This window comes from Pristiophorus japonicus, chromosome 3, assembly GCF_044704955.1.
Source record: "Pristiophorus japonicus isolate sPriJap1 chromosome 3, sPriJap1.hap1, whole genome shotgun sequence".
Lineage (NCBI taxonomy): Eukaryota > Metazoa > Chordata > Chondrichthyes > Pristiophoridae > Pristiophorus > Pristiophorus japonicus.
The window spans coordinates 195,942,548-195,966,792 of record NC_091979.1 but is presented as its reverse complement, the minus strand read 5'-3'; the positions used below and the strand labels follow the sequence as shown (position 1 = coordinate 195,966,792).

Below are 24,245 nucleotides of genomic sequence, written 5' to 3'. Positions count from 1 at the left end.
TGGCTGGCTAACAGAAAGCAGAGAGTCGGGATAAATGGGTCCTTTTCAGGTTGGAAATCGGTGGTTAGTGGTGTGCCACAGGGATCGGTGCTGGGACCACAACTGTTTACAATATACATAGATGACCTGGAAGAGGGGACAGAGTGTAGTGTAACAACATTTGCAGATGACACAAAGATTAGCGGGAAAGCGGGTTGTGTCGAGGACACAGAGAGGCTGCAAAGAGATTTAGATAGGTTAAGCGAATGGAGTAAGGTTTGGCAGATGGAATACAATGTCGGAAAATGTGAGGTCATCCACCTTGGAAAAAAAAACAGTAAAAGGGAATATTATTTGAATGGGGAGAAATTACAACATGCTGCGATGCAGAGGAACCTGGGGGTCCTTGTGCATGAATCTCAAAACTGCCCTGATATCATCCTTTATTAACAGATCTACCCCACCTCCTTTCCCTTCTTGTCTATCTTTCCGAATTGTCAGATAACCCTGTATGTTTAATTCCCAGTCTTGGCCACCCTGCAACCACGTTTCTGTAATGGCCACCAAATCATACCCATTTGTAATGATTTGTGCCATCAACTCATTTACTTTATTTCGAATGCTGCGTGCGTTTAGGTAGAGTGTTTTAATACTAGTTTTTAAACCATGATTTTTAGTTTTGACTCCTCCTGCAGCCCCTTTATATTCATACATATTGTCCCTTCCTATCACCTTGTGGTTTACACTTACCCCAGTGCTACTCTGCTCTGTTGCCTCCTGCCTTTTGCATTCTTTCTTGGGGTCCTGTTCATCTGAGCTCTCACCCACTCTAACTAGCTCAGAGCCCTCTCCTGGGTTCCGAATACTCCTCGCATTGAGGCACCGAGCTTTCAGGCTTGCCTTTTTATTACACTTTGACCCTTTAGAATTTTGCTGTACAGTGGCCCTTTTTGTTTTTTGCCTTGGGTTTCTCTGCCCTCCACTTTTTCTCATCTTCTTTCTGTCTTTTGCTTCTGTCTCCATTTTGTTCCCCTCTGTCTCCCTGCATTGGTTCCCATCCCCCTGCCATATTAGTTTAACTCCTCCCCAACAGCACTGGCAAATACTCCCCCGAGGACATTGGTTCCGGTCCTGCCTAGGCACAGACCGTCCGGTTTGTACTGGTCCCACCTCCCCCAGAACCGGTTCCAATGCCCCAGGAATTTGAATCCCTCCCTGCTGCACCACTGCTCAAGCCACGTATTCATCTGAGCTATCCTGCAATTCCTACTCTGACTAGCGCATGGCACTGGTAGCAATCCTGAGATTACTACTTTTGAGGTCCTACTTTTTAATTTAGCTCCTAGCTCCTTAAGTTCATCTCGTAGGACCTCATCCCTTTTCAGGTGGCTGGTCTCCATGCAGCAACATGTCCGTCACAGTACCACAACAATTTGCATTTATATAGCGCCTTTAGCCTGATAAAACATCTCAAGGTGCTTCACAAGAGTGTAATCAGACAAAGTTTGACACCCAGCCACATAAAGAGATATTTGGATAGGTGATCAAAAGCTTGGCCAAAGAGATAGGTTGTAAGGAGGATCTTAAAGAAGGGGAGAGAGGTGGAGATATTTAGGGAGGGAATTCCAGAGCTTAGGGCCCTGGCGGTTAAAGGTATGGCCACCAATGGTGAGGTGATGGAAGTGGGGGATGCTCAAGAGACCAGATTTAGAGGAATGCAGAGATCTTGGAGGTTTGTAGGGCTGGAGGAGATTACAGAGATAGGGAGGGGTGAGGTATAGGAGGGATTTGAAAACAAGGATGAGAATTCCAAAATTGAGGTGTTGCCTGACTGGCAGCCAATGTAGGTCAAGGAGTACAGGGATGATGGGCAATATTCCCTTTAAGTTGCGTGGCCACTCAGTGCTCCAGGGAACCCACACAGCCGGCTTGTCAGCTTTTCAATTCAAAAACCGCGCAAGTGCGGTATTTTGACTATCCCGCAAAGCACCAAATAAAATTACAGGGAACATTGGTGATGGGTGAATGGAACTTGGTGCGAGTTAGGATATGGACAGCAGAGTTTTGAATGAGCTGAAATGTACAGAGGGTGGAAATCACTGTGTAGGGAAATCAGAAATGTCCTCCTATGGGAACCAACTTACCGTACAGCTCCTGTCAACCAGGATTTCTTTTAAAATAATGGAGTAAAACAGACTGAAAAGGAGACCTGCACTTAGCTAGCGCCGTATCATATCTCTGGGGAATGCCCCGCAGCTCAATGACTGTTGTTATTTAGGCAAACCAGGCAGCCAATCTTCACACAGCAAGATCCCACAAACAGTAATGAGATGAATGACCAATTAATCTGTTTTTTTTTGGTGATGTTGATTGAGGTATGAATATTGGCCAGGACACTGGGAGAACACCCCTGCCGTCTTTCTCAATAATGCCATGAGATCTTTAATGTCTACCTGAACAAGAGAAAACAGGCAGACATGTCTTCAGTTTAATGTTTCATCCAATGGGCGGCACCTCTGGCAATGCAGCACTCCCTTAATAGTGCACTAGGGTTGCCAACTCTGGTTGGACATATTCCTGGAGGTGTCATCACATGATCTCCAACCCTTTGCCCACACACTCCTGCTATTGGTCAGCCAACATGTCCATCCACACAGTGCCCCACCTTCCCAGCCAATCAGAAAGCCAATAAACTCTTCATTACCCAATTGGAAGATTTTTGACTGTCAGTCAAACTGCCTATTTTTCCCCATCTCATAATTATATAACCAATAACCAATAAACAAAGTGTTCAAAGATATATTTTTTTTAATCATAATTTTTCAATGCCCTGATTTTTTTTCCTGCATTGCAGATTAGTTTTTAATTCCTAGAAGCTTCAGGGCAATCTTGGAGGGTTGCCAACCCCAAGTACAGTGAAGTGCCAGCCTAGATTTTGTGCTTAGTTACCCGATTGGGGCTTAGACGGAACTCAGGGGCACTAAATAAGACATTCGCAACTGCACCTGGAAGATATAACTGGTCAAAATCACAAGTATCTGCAGCACTTACTTGATATGAAAAGGGAATTCATTTGCATTGCTGGCCTTCCTCCAGTCTCCGCCGATTCGTTCTGATAGAAGCAAGATGCATTACTGAATACAAATCTACTTGTCAAATGATGGCATTACTACCACTGATGTACACTGAGTTATCAGATAAATTGAACAAACATGATGAGTGGTGTTAGACTCCGAAAGATACTGAATGCGTCACAGTGGCTAACTCCTGAGTACCATGTCAGTGGTGTTATTAATTTTCTCATGTGGCTTCCTGAGCTGCATTTGGTTCATGCTGCATGTCCTGCTGACATTGTTCGGCGTGTCTCAGTGTCATCGGGAGCTGAGTGTCACCGGGAGGTCAGACTCACCGGGAGCTCAGTCACTGGCACGCCACTGGGAACTCACTGTCACCTCCTCCAATTTTAATCTCCTTTGCAACTCTGCTCTCCTGACTAGTCCCGGTGTACAGCTTCCACAGATGTCGGTTGGACTCAAGTACCTCTCCCAAGTGGACATACGTCACATGTGAACCTTGACAGTTGGATTGTGACCAATGTTTTCGCTATGCTGTGCAGCTGCCTGGAGTCCCATGCAGCATGGGGCTATCTTTGTAAATGGGAGATGTCACACATTTGAATGGGCCACGTAGCCAGTTAAAGGGATCGTGCACACCCAAAAAAATCATGGGGAACATTGATTGTGACAGGCTATTCGAACGCAAAAGGCATCAACATTGAGACTGATCACATCCTTGCCTGTTCAGTGGCACTTCTTCCATCGGGAGTCATTCAGCGGTGATCAGGTATGGGAATCTTGGTTGATTCCCACCCCCGCACTCCACTCCAGTTGCTAGCCTACAGGTATTGAGGCCCTATTGTCTCCTGATTCCTCAAAGCCTTTCCACCACCTACAAGGCACAAGTCAGGAGTGTGAAGGAATACTCTCCACTTGCCTGGATGAATGTAGCTCCAACAACACTCAAGGAGCACCACACCATCCAGGACACCATCGACACCCCATCCACCACCTTAAACATTCATTCCCTCCACCACTGGCGCACTGCGGCTGCAATGTGTACCATCTACAAGAAGCACTGGAGCAACTCGCCAAAGCTTCTTCGACATCACCTCCCAAACCCACAACCTCGACCAACTGGAAGTACAAGGGTAGCAGGTGCATGGGAAAACCATCACTTCCAAGTCGTACACCATCCTGACTTGGAAATATATCGCCGTTCCTTAATCGGCGCTGGGTCAAATTCATGGAACTCCCGCCCCAACAACATTGTGGGAGTACCTTCATCACACGGACTGCAGCGGTTCAAGAAGGTGGCTCACCACCATCTTCTCGAGAGTAATTACGGATGGATAATAAATGCTGGCTTTGTCAGCGAAGCCCATAAACCGAGAATTAATTTTTTTTTATTTGAAATTCCTTCTGAAAGGATTGTTTCAGTGAACGTTTCCTACATGTTAGTCTCACAAAAGTATCTGTTAGTTCCTCAAGGGCCGAAATAGAATCAAAAGTTTTTCGTATTAGATGTTTGATTGCTAAACATATAGGGCTAGACTTTCCATCAGTTTTGCCTCACTACCGCCCACTTACCGGCCATTTAAACGCTGAGATGAAGTCATCATCATAGGCAGTCTCTTGGAATCGAGGAAGACTTTCTTCCACTCTTAAAATGAGTGCTTAGGTGGCTGAATAGTCCAATACGAGAACCACAGTCCCTGTCACAGGTGGGACAGATAGTCGTTGAGGGAAAGGGTGGGTGGGACAGGTTTGCTGCACGCTCTTTCCGCTGCCTGCGCTTGATTTCTGCATGCTCTCGGCGATGAGACTCGAGGTGCTCGGCGCCCTCCCAGATGCACTTCCTCCACTTAGGGCATTCTTTGGCCAGGGACTCCCAGGTGTCAGTGGGGATGTTGCACTTTTTCAGGGAGGCTTTCAGGATGTTCCTGTAAAGTTTCCTCTGCCCACCTTTGGTTCGTTTGCCGTGAAGGAGTTCCGAGTAGAGCGCTTGCTTTGCGAGTCTCGTGTCTGGCATGCGAACAATGTGGCCTGCCCAGGCTGATCAAGTGTGATCAGTGCTTCAATGCTGGGGATGTTGGCCTGCTCGAGGACACTAATGTTGGTGCGTCTGTCCTCCCAGGGGATTTGTAGGATCTTACGGAGGCGTCATTGGTGGCATTTCTCCAGCGTCTTGAGGTGTCTACTGTACATGACCCATGTCTTTGAGCTATACAGGAGGATGGGTATTACTACAGCCCTGTAGAACATGAGCTTGGTGGCAGTTTTGAGGGCCTGGTCTTCAAACACTCTTTTCCTCAGGTGGCTGAAGGCTGCACTGGTGCACTGGAGGTGGTGCTGAATCTCGTCGTCAATGTCTGCTCTTGTTGATCATAGACTCCCAAGGTATGGGAAATGGTCCACGTTTTGCAGGGCCCCGCCATGGATCTTGATGATTAAACGCTGTGATGAAGTATAATGCCCATTTATCGCACATTTTCATTAAAAATGGAAACTAACGTCCATTTATCGCCAGCATTAGTTTCAGCACCAAGTTAACGGCGAGAATTAGTTAGACCGCTCGCCCATATTGTTATGACGTCAACAATAGTGCAGTGCCCAGAATACAGTTTTTAAAGGAAACTAACACCCAGAAACCGCCCAGAATATTGCTGAGCGTTATTTTTGGAAACTCGTCCATATATTGCCGAAAAGATCGCTCGCCCCAAAAAACGCTGAAAAAAAGCTGCACTCACCTGACCTTAACCCAGCGGTATGGAATCCATTTTGTAAATCTAAGGCCTTTTCATATAAAAAGCTGCTTTAAGTTCTGGGGAGTTTAGATTTAATCTGTGAGTTCTTTTAAGATGAATATAAAATCTGAAGGAACATTTTATCATATTGTGGATGAATTGAATTTCTTTTATGAGTTTTAGGAGGAAAATATATTATTTCTGAAGAATACATATAATAGTAATTGTGATGGGGCCTGTAATTTCTCAGCTAGTATTGATGACTACTCATATGCCGCAGACTGGAGATGGGAGAAGGTATATTGAAAAGCATTATGTGCCCAATCAAAGAGGTGGCAGACTGAGGAGGAGGAGAACTTACACCCGACGCAATTATAGGGAGAAGCGGTCTTACATGAACTTGTCCAAGAACACGTGCCTTAGGAGACTGCGCTTCCAGAAGGAGGTCATCAATGAGATATGCCAGCTCATTAAGGGAGATCTGCAGCCTAACAGCACCATCAGGACCGCACTGTCTGTTGAGGTCAAGGTTACTGTGGCACTTTCCTTCTATGCATCGGGCTGGATTCAGGCCTCAGCTGGCGACATTTGACGGTATCTCTCAGCATGCCACACATTGGTGCATTCGACAGGTGACTGAAGCCCTTTATGCTCGGAGGATGGACTTTATAAACTTCCCTATGACCAGGGAGGCACAGACTGAGAGGGCTTTGGGCTTCTCGAGAATAGCAAATTTCCCCAAGGTGCAGGGAGCAATAGACTGCACGCACATTGCCATGCGAGCACCTTTTCAGGATGCAGAGGTGTTTCGGAACCAAAAGGGATTCCACTCCCAGAATGTGCAACTCGTTGTCGACCACAAGCAAATAATCATGGAAGTAAATGCTAAATTTCCAGGCAGCATCCATGATGTGCATCTTACGTGAGAGCACTGTCTCTGACCTGTTTAAGAGTCAGCCACAAGTACACGGTTGGATGCTGGGTGATAAAGGATATGGCCTTACCAGATGGCTGATACCTCCCTGCGTCAGCCCCAGACAGAAACCGAGAAGTGATACAATGAAAGTCACATAGCCACACGCAATATCGTCAAAAAGACAATTGGAGTGCTTAAGCAGCGCTTCAGATGCCTGGACCACTCAGAAGGCAAATTACAATACCACCCTGAGCAGGTCGCTCAATTCATTGTTGCATGCTGCATAACTTGGCTATCAGGAGGGGACAAGAACTGCCGGTCCACCTCAGGAGAGAGGAGAAGCGGAAGAGGAAGAAGAGGAGGTGGACGATGACCTCGAGGAATACAATCAGGCTGACGTTGAAACCATACCCCCACCCCCCTCTAGACCGCAGGAAAGGGCCTGTGGTGGCGACGCAGCTGCAAGACTGTTGTGTCAGCAGCTCATAAATGAACGCTTTGCTTGAAATAATGTTGGTGGTAGTTACGCAGCTGCAAGACTGTTGTGTCTGCAGCTCATACATGAATGGTTTCCATTACGTTGGTGACAGTTACAGTTACAGTCGAGTTATGTTACGTTTAATGTTCCCCTTTCATGGTATGGACTCGCCAGTGTTTAATGTTACAGCTATCTGAAGACAATGCACAACAATGTTAAGTTAAATAAAAAAATGTTAATGTTAATAAATAATGTTTTTTTAATTCAAAAACATAACACAGCACAACAGTACCCCCCTCCTCCACCCCCACCCCAAATTTTGAATATTTTAACATCACAGTAAATAACAACAAATACAACAAGGATTTTAATAAAAACGCGTTATCCCCCCTCCCCCAAACCATCCCAACAGTGAAAAACTGAAAAACAACAACAAAACAATTTAAACAACTAACCTAATAAACCACTCACCCAATAGGTAACACATTTTTTTAAAGTAAACGTACAATAACTAACAGATCCACTCCCTCCCTCCATCCCTACCTGCAGCCACACCCCTCCTTTCCCCCCCCCCGGGTCTTTACCCCACCTCTTCCCCTTCCCTTACCAACTCCAAGCCGCTAAGCCGCAGTGTTCCTCAAGTGCTGCTTTGGTGGGGGGGATGACGGCAGATCCGTTGTTTGGGCCGATGATGGAGAGGACATTTCTGAGGAAACGTCCTCCGAGCCAGAAGCAAGAGCTTCCTCCTGGCTCACATGTGTCTCTGGCAAGGGGGGTGTGGCACCTTGGGGTGCAGTGCCGGATTCCGGGACCACTGATAACCCTCTGGCACCAGTGTTCCTGGCTATTATCTCCAGGGCCATCCGTGTCATCATCTCATTGATGTTTGAGGACGGAGTGGCAACCTGTCCAGATAAACCGCCCATTGCCTGGAGGAGCTCCCGACCGATTTCGATGCTCTTCCTGGACAAGTTCACCCTGTCCACACTCAGATCTACCACTCTTGGAGCAGTCCTACTGCGCCGAACCAAACTCCGCGGGGTCAGCGCCGGCATGGAATCACTCGGGGTGCCCTGCGGCAAAGTGCTTGGCCCCGCTACCTCCTCGGTCGAGGAGGACATGGCCGCAGGAACACTGGATGCTACTGTTGAAGGTTCCTCCTCCACCTCTTCACTGTCCTCAGTGAAGAGGAGGACCTGTAGCATGGACGAGATAAGTGGCTCCTTGCCCGCAGAAACAATTACCACCGCCGGATCCATAGGTGGCTGTGGCTCCTGTAGGGCATGCTCTGGACTGAGCTAGAAAACATAAATTAGGTAATTGGAGAAGGGGGTGCTAGGGTCACATGGGAATCTAAACGCTACACAGGCATATGCACGAGGGCAATACTACTGCTATAAAAATAATGACAGACATCAATTTAATGAACATCATGATAGTACAAAATCTGCATTACAATGATTTTCATGATCCCATCTTTAATTACATTACACAACATAACATAACATTGTATCAATAAAGTACATCATATCATCAATCATCAATCATATATTATACGGATATGAGTGGCATTAATTTACTTTACATCATCCAATGGTTTATACTTTACTCACGTGGCATGAGGACAGGTTCCGATGCAGCACAGGTGGCCGACCGGTTGTGGATATCCAAGTGCCAGCGCCAGCTCCTCCAGATCAGTCCACTGGGCCGCCATCCGTGCTCCGCTGCTCGGCCCTATTCTTCGGAAGTTTCTTTTGCAAAAGTTGACAACAGCATGGCATGGCATAAGATCATTGCTAGGTACTGTTACAGATACTGATACAACCAATAGCAGATTACTGACAGATATCATATTATTATTATTCATATTACGCAACACAACACAGATGGTAGTCCACCATAAATGTCATACATATCGCATGCATGGTTTTATCTATCGTCTGTAAATAACTTGTTTAAGATAGAGGTTTGGATTAAATGATTACCAGTCTAATTACAATACATCAGATCTGAATTTAAATTCATCATTGCATCATTACAATTACAATTCTATAAATAAATATAAATAAATGTAATACTTACTCTTCCGGAACCAACAAGGTCGTTCCTGCACTTGTGGCACTGGTTCGACTCACGGACCTCATGTGTCACCGATGAGACCACTTCGGCGATCTCCGCCTATTCGCTGATAAACCCTGGGGGAGTGGTTTCCCACAACTGCCCCAGGTAAATTGGGCCCAACGAGTTTCTAACTCGTGGTCGAGGGCAGCATTGGCCTCCTCAGAAAAATGCTTTGCATGCTTTCTGCCACCCATCTCCTCTCCTACCACACCCAGATCACTGCCTTCACCCACCTCCTCCACCTCTACAACATCACCCAGCACCTCCTCTATGTGCTCCATTATTTCGTTTGAATTATTTTCAATTATTTTCAGCCAAAAATCAATTAATCACTATCCCTCAAAACCAGTTTTCCAAACACAACCACACTCGACTCTCTCTCTGTTCTGCGCACGTGCAGATGACCCCTGACCTCTTGAAACACGGGGAAAAGACCGTTGCTATCGACGCCGGCCTTGCACAATTCAAAAAACCGCTAACGCCCATTTCACATCGCTACGGCTAACGCCCAAATTATAAAGTGGAAACTAGCGGGTTTGAAAATAGCCGATATTCTGGCGGTCACAAAAACCAATATAAACGCTAACACTGGAAATATCGCCCACTTTTGGGCGATCTGGACACTAATGCAAAGTCTAGCCCAGAAAGTTTACTGATACATTTAAAAATGAAAGAAAACCTGAGGCTTAACCCATGCAGCTAGATGCAACTTATTGAATCCTACCCATTCTTCCTGGATAAAACTGAGCCAGAAGCTCCCCACCGTTTCCTGTGCCAGATGCCACTGTGGGAACAAGGATTTGGAGAAATTACCATTATCAGTAAAACTCATTTCATTGCAAGAACTGGCAAATCGTCAATGTTGATTTTAATTCTTACAGTTAAACTCTTTAATATGCAATGCTAGACAAAGTCATTGTCTTTGACTGCACAACATTCACTCAGGTGAAGGGACTGTAGGCAAGAAGGGTGAGGCCACCTCCGAGAGGATGTGTCACATGACTTCAACTCAGCCGTAGTTCCGTGGGTAGCACTTTCGCCTCTGTCAGAAGGGCATGGGTTCACAGTCCCACTCCAGAGACTTGAGCATTAATCTCAGCTGACACTCCGGTGTAGTGCTGAGGGAGTGCTGCAATGTTGGAGGTGCTGTCTTTCAGGTGAGATGTTAAATTGAGGCCCCGTCTGCCCTCACAGGTGGACATAAAAGATGCCATGGCACTATTTCAAAAAAGAACAGGGGAGTTCTTCCCGATGCCCTGACCAACATTTAGTCCTCAGCAATATCACTAAAACAGATGATCTGGTCATTATCACACTGCTGTTTGTGGGACCTTGCATTGTGCACATTGGATGCCGCATTTCCTGCATTACAACAGTATTGGCTGTAAAAGCTTTGGAAAGTCGTGAGGATGTGAAAGGCGCTATAATAATGCAAGTCCTTTCTTTCCTAACCGCTGGACCAGAACAAATGTGACTTTAAAGGGTCCTAGCCCTCAGATGGTTCAATGCGACATTTGAAATGTCACTTTGAATTTTTTTAACAGAATGCATAGCAGGACAATTGACTCTCTTCCAATGTTACATTGTAACTGGAAGCTGCTGCCTGCATACAAGTACATATGCATAGAGCCCCATTTCTCCTGACCAGACAGTATAACTGCAATCTGCTAGCTCTGTGTCAATCTCAGGAGCTACCACTCTCCCATTGGGACCTGTAGCAGAACAAAGTCCCACAGTGATAACACGCCAGCAAGAAACCGCGACACAAAAATATGGGCAGCGATTACTAATGTAAGGCTGTGAAATGCAATATTGGATTTAAAGATTGAATCTGCAGTGTGCACTAGCCACAGGATGACCTGCCACAACTCGCCAAGGCTTCTTCAACAGCACCTCCCAAACGTGTAACCTCCACCATCTAGAAGGACAAGGGTAACAGGCGCATGGGAACACCATCACCTGCAAATTCCCCTCCATAAGAACATAAAAAATAGGAGCAAGAGTAGGCCATTTGGCCCCTCGAGCTTGCTCCACCATTCAATAAGATCATGGTTGATCTGATCAGCTCCTCTTCCCAGCCCGCTCTCCATACCCTTTACTTCCTTATCACTCAAACATCTCACTATCTCTGCCTCTGGGGCAGAGAATTCCATAGATTTACAACCCTCTGAGAAGAAATTTCTCCTCATCTCAGTTTTAAATGGGCGGCCCCTTATTCTAAGACTATGTCCCCTAGTTTTAGTTTCCCCTTTGAGTGGAAATATCCTCTCTGCATCCACCTTGTCGAGCCCCCTCATTATCTTATAACTTTCATAAGATCAACTCTCATTCTTCGGAACTCCAATGAATATAGGCCCAACCTACTCAACCTATCCTCATAAGTCAACCCCCTCATCTCCAGAATCAACCAAGTGAACCTTCTGTGAACAGCCTCTAATGCAAGTATATCCTTCCTTAAATACTGAGACCAAAATTGTATGCAGTACTCCAGGTGTGGCCTTAACAATAGCCTGTATAGTTGTAGCAGGATTTCTCTGCTTTTATATTCTATCCCCCTTGCAATAAAGGCCAACATTCCATTTGCCTTCCTGATTAATAGCTGTACCTGCATACTAACTTTTTGTGTTTCATGCACAAGGACCACCAGGTCTCTGTACTGCAGCACTTTGCAATTTTTATCCATTTAAATTATAATTTTCTTTTCTTTTTTTTCTGCCAAAGTGGATAACCTCACATTTTCCCATTATACTCCATCTGCCAAATTTTTGCCCACTAACTTAGCCTATCTATATCCCTTTGCAGATTTTTTGTCCTCCTCACAATTTGCTTTTCCACCCATCTTTGTATCATCAACAAACTTGGCTACATTACACTCGGTCCCTTCATCCGAGTCATTAATATAGATTGTAAATAGTTGAGGACCCAGCACCGATCCCTGCGGCACCCCACTAGTCACTGTTTGCCAAGCGGAAAATTACCCATTTATCCTGACTCTCTGTTTTCTGTTAGTTAGCCAATCCTCTATCCATGCTAATATATTGCCCCCAACCCCATGCCATACACCCTCCTGACGTGGACGTATATTGCCATTCCTTCATCATCGTTGTGTCAAAATCCTGGATCTCCTTACCCATCAACACCTTGGGAGCACATGGACTACAGCGATTCAAGAAGAAGGCTCAACACCATCTTCTCAAGGGATAAATAGGTATGGGCAATCTATGATGGCCTTGCCAGCTACATCCACATCCCAAGAATTAATTTTTAAAAAAGCAGAGCTCATGGCATCATTTAAGAATACATTAGAAAGCTGGTTAAAGGAAAAGAGGAAAGAAAGGGATATGGAAACAGGGCGGGCACATGGGATTAGGACTACTGCTTGTGTGGAGGATAAACTTCAAAATGGATAGAACTGGACCGAACATGCTGTTGGAATTTTATGTAATTCTATGTAAAATTATATCATCTGTCCATTGCATGTTACAATTCATATCAAACTGTGTGTGGTGCTTTCGTTACAGAGCAGACACCCGCATAACCCAAAACGAAAACTGAATTTACTGCTTGTACTACAAAGAGGAAACTCTTGATCTCATGATGTTCTTATGCCAGTGTGTGGCACTGTTGGACTTTGAGTATGAACATTTCTGTACAGAATACTACAAAAATGTAGACACACTGTCCATTAAGGGAGGGAGATTCAAGGTTAATTTCGTAGATCCACAGGGATAGCGAGGTGCAAAAGTAAAGCAAATAATATAATGACCAGTAATTAGTGTTTGCGATATTGGTGTACAGACATTGAACTACTTTGTATTAGATTCTTCTACCTGCTATTGTAAAATACTTTAGCCAGTATATTTTAAATGTAACCCCATATATCGCAAACAGTAAATTCGAGGCTATATAATTCTGATGCATATAGAACGTACGAGAAGAGACAAGGCCATCTAGCTTGTTAGACCTCTTCCATGCACAATACGTTGTACAATCTTCTCTGCTCGTGGATAATTAGCCAATTTTTTTTTCAATATTCATTTTTAGGATATATGCGTTGCTAGCAAGGCCACTATTTATTGCCCATCCCTAGTTGCCTTGGTAAGGCAGTGGTGGAAGGACTGCCCTCTTGAATCGCTACAGTCCATGTGGTGAAAGGGCTCCCACAGTGTTAGGTAGGAAGGTCCAGGATTTTGACCCAGCGATGATAAAGGAACAGCGATATATTTCCAAGTCAGGTTTGTGTGTGACTTGGAGGGGAACTTGGAGGTGGTGGTATTCCCATGCACCTGATGTCCTTGTCCTTCTAGGTAATGGAGGTCGAAGGTTTGGAACTTACAAACCTATTAAGGGAGCTGAATAGCCACCAGCCACACTAAAGAGTGCTGTAATCAATTGAAATGCCACATGATCCTAAATCGTAGCAAAGGAATTATCAATACACTTACTGAGGTGTCTCAGTATTCCTTTGTCCCTGTATTTTATGCTTTAAAACTTATAGCTATGGAGCAGAACCCGTGCGGAATCTGTAGTTGACTTTTCAGAGCAAGCTGTTCTTAGTTATTTAGTTGACCCGTGGCTCTAGCGCCGATTGTATATGAGAATCTAGGGGAGGAATGATTTTAAAAGGGAAGATATGTAATTTGTGATTTGAACGATTCTTTGAGGTAAACGTTCACCATACGCGCTCCTGGTCCAGATCTTTACACAGCATGAGCACAGCCTCTTGCCCAGTTCACAGGCCCATGATCTTTTTTGTTGTTAACATCCTACTGCATTGATGGATCGCCACTTTGTGTTTATCTCGATGGCAACATTTCAGTTAACACTAGTGGAACTGTTGGCCTCTTCACTGGGAATTTTGCACAATTATAATCATAGTGGCATTAATAATATAAAATCATACAGAGCATGAGACCATTCGGCCCATCGTGCCTGTGCTGGCTCTTTGGAGGAGCTATTGAATTAGTCCCACTCCCCTACTCTTTCCCCAAAGCACTGCAAACTTTTCCTTTTCACATATTTATCCAATTCCCTTTTGAAAGTTATTATTGAATACGCTTCCACCACCCTTTCAGGCAATGGATTCCAGATCATAACAACTAGTTACGTTAAAAAAAAATCTCTTCATCTCCTCTCTGGTACTTTTGGCAACTACCTTAAATCTCTAGTTCTCTGGTTACTGGCCCTCCTGCCACTAGAAACAGTTTCTCCTTATTTACTCTATCAAACGCCTTCATCAATTTTTCTAACAGTATGGCCCAACAATTCCGATGCAACAGAGTGTAAAAGCCCTTTGGCACCACTGGGTCACTTTACTCATGCAAACGAATTGCTTTCATGTGCAAAGATTATATTTAGGTACAATGCTTTTTTTTCTTTTTGAAAATTAGATTAAAATGATTACAGATTAATTTAGTTTCATTTTATATTGCATGGTATTTGTACATTTAAAAAGGAACAAAACTTATTACAAAGCACAACGATTTCATGCAACTTTCATTTGCGGAATCTTGCGTCCCTGAACCTCCCTCGGGGGGAGGAATCAAACAATAATCTCACCGTAAATCCCTTCGGCATTTTGCACCACCTTTGCTTGCATTTTCTTTTCTCTCTGCCTGAAGACAAATTCTAATTTGATGTGGTTTCAATGACGAGGATGTTTGGGCGCTAAATAATTTATGAGGTAGCTCAAGCTGCAAAAAAAATACACGTTTGTGTATTCAATTGTAACCCGAGACAGATAGAAAATAAATTTTAAGAGTTGCAATTGAGAAACAAATCTTTATCAGTTATTTTGTTTTGTTAAATTTAAAATATATATAAAAATAAACTATATATAGGTGGAAAATGGTGCTCCAAGCCACCTGGTTACCTTGGAAACATCAGTAAGTTGCTCTAGGTTGTAGCAAAGCTGCTGGGTGAGTGTGTGTACGCGTGTGCATGCAAGCAAAGAGCCAATTTTCAAAGTAGAATTGCATTGGTGCTAGAAATAAGATCGGGGCAGAGGAGGAGGGGTTCAGTTAGAATATACTTCCCTGCCCTTCAAAGTAAAAGATGTCACTCACCTTGCTGTTGAGGTTGTACTGGGAAGCGTGTCAGCTGTGGTTCAATGGTAGCACTCTCACCTCTGGGTCATAGGATTATGAGTTCAAGTCCCATTCTAAAGATCTAAAGATTTAGAGGCCGGAATTCTCCTGTTCTGCACCTCCCGCTGGCACATCTGGGGGGCGCTATCGGGGCGTGAAACTGTTTTCACCTCGGGGTGGGAGTTGGGGGCTACTTGCTTCCGTGAGAGTTAGCGGAGATGCAAACAGTAGCACCCCGGGACACCGTGCCTCTGGTAATGACGTCATCGCCATGCCCGAAGACCCCTTTTCAGCCCGCGCCAACCCCTTTCCGCCCCACGTCGGAAATCGGCCAGCGCCCCGCGAGGCGCCTGTCTCATGAGTCGCAAATCGAGCCGACCTTCGCTCGTGGGGCAGAAGTTAAAGGGGAGGTGCACTTTGCTGCCCGCCGCCATTTTTTTTCTTCGGCCGAATCACCGTTTGGATTTGCTTTCGAGTGATCCGGACCGCCATCATGCAGCCCAGCACTTCGTCTCGGTGTGGGCTGTGGCCATACCACTCTGGTGACCCAGTGGAGGCCTTGAAATAGCCGTGCAGAGCTCGCAGCTATTTCAATGCCTCCAAAGATCAGTCCTTAAATTGCTCATACTTACTTCTCCCAGTAAGAATGGGCCTCAAGGTTCGTAAGATAAATTTAGCAATCCCATGTCAGCATTGTTGCCTAGAGTTGTCACCCATGGGAACATGAGTAGGTCATTCAGACCCTCAAGCTTGTGCCGCCATTCAATTAGCTCCTGGCTGATCTGTATCTTGACTCCATTTACCCGCCTTGGTTCCATATCCCTTAATGCCCTTATCTAGCAAAAATCTATCTATTTCAGTTTTTAAATTTTCAATTGACTCCCAGCCTCAACAGCTTTTTAGGGACGAGTGTTCCAGATTTTCATCACCTATTGTGTGAAGACATCACCGCTGAATGGGCTAACTAATTTTAAGGCTGTGCCCCCTTGTTCTGGGCACTGCCACCACAGGAAATAGTTTCTCTCTATCTACCCTATCAAATCCTTTAATCATCTTAAACGCCTTAATTAGATCACATCTTAATCTTCTAGACTCAAGGGAATACAAGCCAACCTTATGCAACCTATCCTCATAATTTAACCCTCTAAGCCCCAGTATAATTCTGGTGAATCTGCGCTGCACCCCCTCCAAGGCCAATCTATCCTTCCTGAGGTGCAGTGCCCAGAACTGACCACAGTAGCTCAGATGTGGTCTAACCAGAGATTTACACAACTGTAGCATAACTTCCACCCCTTTGTACACCAGCTCCCTTGAGATAAGGACTAACATCTCATTAGCCTTTTAAATGTTTCCTGTGCCCGTCCACTAGTTTTTAGTGATTTCTGTATTCAGCCCCCTAAATCTCTCTGCACCTCCGCTTTTCCTAGCTTCTCACCATTGAAAAAATACTCTTATCTATCTTGCTTAGGTCCAAAGTGGATGATCTCACACTTTCCCACCTGAACTCAATATGCTAGTTTTTCCCATTTGCTTAATCTCTATCAATGTCCCTTTGCAACCTTCTACTCCCATCTACACCATTTACTGTACCACCTAACTTGGTGTCATCAGCAAACTTGGATATATGGCTCTCTATTCCTTCATCAGACTGTTACCAGCAGTTGATGAATCTAGAACGAGGTGACATAGATAAGATTAAATGTAAGAGATTTAGGACAGAGAATAGGAGGGACTTTTTTGTTTTACACAGAGGGTTGTGAGGCTGTGGAATGCACAACTGGAGTATCAACATTTATGAATAGGATAGGTGGTTGAAGGAAAAAGGAATAAAGGGATATGAGAACAGGATGGATACATGGGATTAGGACTACTGCTTGTATGGAGTATAAGCACCAAGACAGACTGGTTGGGCCAAACAGCCTTTCTCCATGTTGTAATTTCTATGAAATACTGTGCAACAATGTCTTGTATAAATTCGGCATCCCAACATCATTTTCTTCTCTCTATGTTTTTCCTGCTTTGCCCCTCTGAAATGGCCTTGCAACCCTTCACTTTTCTGTCGGAAATCTGCACATGTCCATTCCTGTACCAGTGACAGCAATTCCATTAATTAGAAGTATTCACACAGAATCGATGCAAAACAAATGATTTTATTATATGGCAACAAAATAGAAGTATGGACAGTGAACATGAATGTAAATCATTTACCAAGTACTATTTCCAAGAGACTAATTAGGTTTTGCATTAAAGTGAGAGTCACTGTCAGAATCTCATTCAGTGGGAGTAACATTATTAGGTACCCCTTTAAAAATCAGCCCTAATGAATGATGATTAACTTTAAAATGATTTTGGGTTATTAATTTTGCTTGTTTTTGTTACTCTGAAGAACGCATTACTAAGTCAGTAAAGTATAAAACTTTACTTGAATTACATAAGGATTTGGTTCATCTGCACTTCAGGATATTGTGTATAATTCTGGTCCCAGCATCTGGTTTATTGAGGCTCTGGAGGGAGAGTGCCGAGGATGGAACAAGGATGACACCTAACTTTTGATTTCTGAAGTTACAAGGATAAACTTACAGAGCTTAGATTATTCACTTTATAGAAACAGTGGCTCGGGATGGAGGAATATGATTAAGGGTTTTAAAATTATAAAAAGTTTGGATATTGCAGATTTGAATAAGATATTCCAAATGAATAATTGTAGGACTAGAAAGCATAGGTAAGCAAAGAGTCAGGTTAGCTGCTACAAGATTCTTTTCCATCAGGAGAGTTGTAGAACAGATTACTGGTGGTTATGCCGGAGACGTTTAAAACGGGATCTTATCATTTCCAGAGGAAAGAAGACATTGTTGTTGTAGACATTGGGTAGATCTGGATTATGTGATTTGGTTCAGTTTACCCAGAAATGCACCACATGGAATCATAGTCTCCTGGAGCTTGCTTGATGTTTAGGGTGTGAGGGATGAATCTCCCGGTGTTTTTTGCTGAAAGTGGTTACAGAGTTTTTATCTCTGTGTTGTCTTGCCTCCCCAGAAGTTGAATTACTAATGGGTGGGGAGGGTGATGCATGAGATCTAGGGAATAGTGAGCAGTAGTGGGCCTGGCAGTCTTCCCATCCTTCTTCTCATACCCTTGTATGATGGTGACATCTTCATGATAATTGCTTTGGACAAATGATTGAGTCAAATAACACAAGGAAGGTGAATCAATGTAAATCATTAAAATGATAAGACTAAGGGACGTTGGTTTAATAACTCTGCTTCCATTGATATTGATCCTTAACAGTTCAGCATCTCCTCCCAGCTACCCTGATTAGGTCATTAACACCCACCCTTTCAACAAAAAATATTTAAGAAAACCTGAATAAACATAAAAAGGATATTAAAGTTAATCTCAAGCCTTTGGAACTGTTTGATTTTTTAAAAAATTGGTCCTAACAGTGTGACTCACATTTTAAGAGAGGACTCAATAGTGTGATCCACTCTTTAATTAACAAAGTAACATTCAACAATTGTAATTTCAGTGAACAAAGCCCTTTCCAATGTCTGTTGTGTTTATGTTACACTCTGGGTAGTTGGAGAACAGTAAGCATAGTAGGGTTCACGGCCTGTAATAGAAGAGAGAAGAACATGAGCAGCTAGGCAGAAGCAGGCCAATCTATTCTTGATCCAAGCATCTAATTCTAACCTGTTACAACCCCCCCATTTGCCTTCCTATTGTACAAACTTATGGGTCAAAGTGAAAAATGACCACTTCTTTTTCATGACTTTCCTGCTCAGCTCAATCAATCTTCTGCTAATTCTAGCTAAAGATAACAATAGGTATGTCTCATTCCTTTCAATCAATAACACCTTTTTTCATTGCAACATAATTTATTGATGTCATTAGAAGGCATTAGTCTTTTATCTTCCAACCACCCACATTTTTTTTGGTGGTGTATTTTCTTCCAATTTGTAACCTTTTTCATGTTGTGCACTATTCCCAGGTTGAAAGCAGACCACAACTTGCTCTTAGACCTCTGCCAAAGGTGTTCCTTACCCAGCGCTAGGAGGCCTAGGGTAACTGCTCCTCCAATTCTCCCTTCTCCTGTCTGTGGGGAACATCTGTCTTCTGCTTATCATTTCCTTCTACCTTGCAGCTGAGACCAAGACTCTTGGGAATGGTAGCATACTGGTTATGCTACTGCAGAGAGGCCTGGTCTAATGATCCCGAGATGTGAGTTCAAATCTCACCACGGCAGCTGGGGAATTTAAATTCAGTTAATTAAATAAATCTGGAATAAAATGCTAGTGTCAGTAATGGTGACCATGAAACTATCGGGTTATTGTAAAAGCTCATCTGGTTCACTAATGTCCTTTAGGGAAGGAAATCTGCCTTCCTTACCTGGTCTGGCCTATATGAGACTCCAGACCCACAGTAATGTGGTTGACTCTAACAGCCTCTGAAATGGCCTAGCAAGCCACTCAGTTGTAACAAACCGCTACGAAAAACAATAATAATAAAAACGGACAGACTTCCCACAATTGACCTCGGCACCGGTTACGGACACAACAATGGCACACCAAGCCCAGTTGACCCTGCAAAGTCCTCCACACAAACAACTGGGGACTTGTGCCAAAATTGTGAGAGCTGTCCCACAGACTAGTCAAGCAACAGCCTGACATAGTCATACGCACAGAATCATACCTTTCAGCCAATGTCCCAGACTCCTCCATCACCATCCCTGGGTATGTCCTGTCCCACCCGAGGTGGTGGCACAATGGTAAACATTCGGAAGAAGGTGGCCATGGGAGTCCTCAACATTAACTCCAGATCCCATGAAGTCTTATGGCTTCAGGTCAAGCATGGGCAAGGAAACCGCCTGCTGATTACCACCTGTCACCTTCTCACAACTGATGGATGTACTCTTCCATGTTGAATACCAACTTGGAAGAAGCAGAGAGTAGCAAGGGCACAAAATGTACTTTGGGTGGAGTACTTCCATGTCCACCACCAAGAGTGGCTTGGTAGCACCACTACTGACTGAGCTGGCCGAGTCCTGAAGGACATAGCTGCCAGACTGGGCCTGCGACAGGTGGTAAGAGAATCTACATGAGGGAAAAACCTACTTGACCTCATCCTCACCAATCTAGCTGTCACAGACGCATCTGTCCATAACAGCACTGGTAACAGTGACCACCGCATAGTCATTGTGGAGACAAAGTCCCGTCTTCACACTGAGGACACCCTCCATCGTGCTGTGTGGCACTAGCACCGTGCTAAGTGGGATAGATGCAGAACAGATCTAGGAGCTCAAAACAAGGCATCCATGAGGCATTGTGGGCCATCAGCAGCAGCAGAATTATATTCCACTGCAATCTGTAACCTCATAGCTCAGTATATCCCTCACTCTACCATTATCACTAACCCTGGTTCAATGATGTATGCAGAAGAACATGCTAGGAACAGCACCAGCCATACCTAAACATGAGGTGCCAACGTGGTGAAACTGCATCATAGGCAGTCCCTTGAAATCGAGGAAGACTTGCTTCCATTCTAAAAGTGAGTTCTTAGGTGACTGAACAGTCCAATACAGGAATGACAGACAGTTGTTGAAGGAAAGGGTGGGTGGCACTAATTTGCCGCATGCTCCTTCCACTGCCTGTCCTTGTTTTTGTAAAGTCCTGTCCCCTCAGTACAGATTCACATGAGGCATTTAGTGAAGTCAAGGTCACTCTGGACCTGCACCTTTATTTCACAGCTCTGGAATGCTGCACTTGCCTGAGACCTGTCCTTATATACCTGTCTCTTGCAAGTGCACCCCTGGTGGTAAGGTATGCAGGTGGTTACAGGTCATATCTTATTACAGTCATGTATAGCATGATACAGTTATATATAATGTAAGAAACATGACATCACCCTCCCCCAAGGTCTTATTGTCTTTATAGGTTCAGTCTCTCAGGTGGTCTACGCTCTCGCGTGGAGCGTCTGAGTTGTGGTTCAGTTGTTTGCCTTGATGTCTGTTTTTCTTTGGGTGTGGTTGCTGGTATCTCGCCTGGGCTGTCTGTTTTGATTGGTGTGATTGTTGTTGACTCACCTGGGCTGTCTGTTGGGATTGCCCTTTCCTCAGGTTGTTCCCTCTGTCTGTCCACCAGGTGTGGTGCGAGTTCCACATTGTAGTCTGCCTCTGGTTCCGCAGTGTTGTTGGTAAATCTGCTTTTGACTTGGTCTCCATGCAGCTTTTGCCATTGTCCATTTGTACTACCAGTAGCCTGATTCCTTCCTTGCCCGTTACTGTCCCTGCAAGCCATTTGGGACCCCTGCCATAGTTTAGTACAAACACTTTGTCCCCTATCTCATTCCATCTCCCCCTCGAATTTCTGTCATGGTACTCAGTCAGCTTACGGCGCTTTGCCTCAATGATTTCGTGCATGTCTGGGAGGATTAATGAGAGCCTTGTTTTTAAAGTCCTTTTCATCAACAGTTGCGCTGGGGGGATCCCAGTCAGTGAGTGCGGACGAGATCTGCATGCCAGCAGCAGTCGCGACAGGCGACCCTGCAGCGTGGAACCTTGGATTTTAAGCATGCCTTGTTTAATGATTTGCACTGCTCTCTCCGCCTGGCCGTTGAAGGCCGGCTTGAACGGTGCCGTCTTGACATGATTTATGCCGTGGTCAATTATAAAGTCTTGGAATTCTGTGCTGGTGAAGCACGGACCATTGTCACTGACCAATATGTCAGGGATTCCGTGCGTTGCAAACATGGTTGCGAGGCTCTCCACAGTGGTGGAGGTTGTACTCGAGTTTAAAATGGTGCATTCGATCCACTTTGAAAATGCATCTACAACTACAAGGAACATTTTGCCCATGAATGGGCCCGCATAGTCTACGTGCACCCGCGACCACGGTTTGGTAGGCCAGGGCCAGGGCCTCAGTGGAGCCTCCCTGGGGGCATTGCTGAGTTGGGCACAAATGGTGCACCTTCGGATGCAGAGCTCCAAGTCCGCATCAATACCAGGCCACCAGACGTGGGATCTGGCTATGGCCTTCATGAGAACGATCCCCGGGTGTTCGTGGTGGAGCTCCCGGACAAATGCCTCTCTGCCTCGCAGAGGCATGACTACTCGGCTGCCCTACATCAGGCAGTCTGCTTGTAGTGATAGCTCATGCATGCGCCTGTGAAAGGGTTTTAATTCCTCGGGGCAGGCATCGCGAGCCTCTGCCCAGTCACTGGTTAGGACACATCTTTTTACTAAGGATAACATGGGGTCGCTGGCCGTCCAGGCTCTGATTTAGCGAGCCGTCATGGGCGAACCCTGTGGACTGAAAGGCATTGATTGCAATGACTATCTCACAGTCCTGTTCGTCAGACCCTTCCGTGGTCGCCAGGGGTAGCCTGCTGAGCACGTCGGCAAGTTGTCTGTGCCTGGTCTGTGCCTTATGTTATAGTCGTAGGAGGCCAGCATGAGTGCCCACCGTTGAATTCGCGCTAAGGCATTGGCGTTTATTGCCTTGCTCTCGGATAGGAGGGAGGTGAGGGGCTTGTGGTCGGTTTCTAACGCGAACTTGGCCCCGAAAATGTATTGGTGCATCTTTTTGACACTGTACACGCACGCGAGCACCTCCTTCTCTACCATTCCGTACCCGCGTTCTGCCCATGAAAGTGACCTGGAGGCATAAGCTATGGGTTGTAATTTGCCCACACTATTGACATGTTGCAAAATGCACCCGACCCCATTCGCTGACACATCGCATGTGAGAACTAGCTTTTTACCTGAGTTAAAGAAAGTCAAAACACTGTTGGAACACAGAAGGTTGCGTGCCTTATTGAAGGCGCGTTCCTGGGCGTCCCCCCAAAACCAATCGCACCCCTTCCTGAGTAGCGCATGCAGAGGCTCCAGCAGCGTGCTTAAGTTCTGCATAAAGTTCCCAAAGTAATTGAGTAGCCCGAGAAAGGCGCGCAGTTCTGAGACATTCCGGGACCTGGGTGCCAGGCGAATTGCTTCTGTTTTGGACTCTGTTGGGCGGATTCCATCAGCGGAAATTTTTCTGCCCAAAAATTCAACCTCGGGTGCGAGAAACAGGCACTTGGATTTCTTGACTCATAGGCCTAACCGATCCAATCGCTTTAATACTTCCTCCAAATTACGGAGATGGGAGTTGGTGTCCCTGCCCGTGATAAGTATGTCGTCTTGAAATACAACCGTCCCCGGGATGGACTTGAGCAGACTCTCCATGTTGCGCTGGAATATGGCAGCTGCCGACCTGATGCCGAATGGGCATCGATTGTACAAGAAAAGGCCTCGATGTGTGTTGATGGTGGTGAGTAGCGTGGATTCCTCGGTCAATTCTTGCGTTATATACGCAGATGTGAGGTCTAATTTTGAGAAAAGTTTACCTCCAGCCAATGTGGCAAATAAGTCCTCCGCTCTGGGCAGCGGGTACTGGTCCTGTAGGGAGACTCTGTTTATGGTAGATTTGTAGTCCCCACAGATTCGTACGGATCATCAGGCTTCATGACTGGGACGATGGGACTTGCCCAGTCGCTAAATTCCACAGGTGATATAATGCCTTCCCACAGAAGCCTGTCTAGTTCGTGTTCAATCTTTTCCCTCATCACATAGGGTACAACTCTGGCCTTGTGATGGACCGGTATAGCATCCGGTGTGATGTAGATTTTGACTTTGGCCCCTTTGAAAGTGCCCACACATGGCTGAAAGAGATGTTCAAATCGTTTTATAACTGTTGGGCAGGAGGTCCGTTCCTCTAATGACATGGCATGGACATCATCCCATTTCCAGTTTAGTTTTGCCAGCCAGCTTCTCCCCAGCAGTGCTGGGGGGTCTCCGGCGACAATCCACAGGGGAAGTCGGTTCACTGT

The 24,245-nt window shown here is 45.2% G+C and overlaps 1 protein-coding gene across 3 annotated transcripts in view; it reads right to left on the bottom strand.

Annotated features, from left to right (window-relative positions):
* Positions 1-17,545: 17,545 nt before the first annotated feature.
* mdh1b (malate dehydrogenase 1B, NAD (soluble)) overlaps positions 17,546-24,245 on the bottom strand; it is an 80,822-nt gene continuing 74,122 nt past the window's right edge. For all 3 annotated transcript variants that reach the window (XM_070876178.1, XM_070876181.1, XM_070876180.1), the window contains one exon: positions 17,546-18,993. Coding sequence is in view for 1 of the 3 variants with exons in the window: in XM_070876181.1 (XP_070732282.1) it covers positions 18,946-18,993 (48 nt within the window). In the remaining 2 variants the exon portion in view is untranslated. The remainder of the gene's footprint in view (positions 18,994-24,245) is intronic.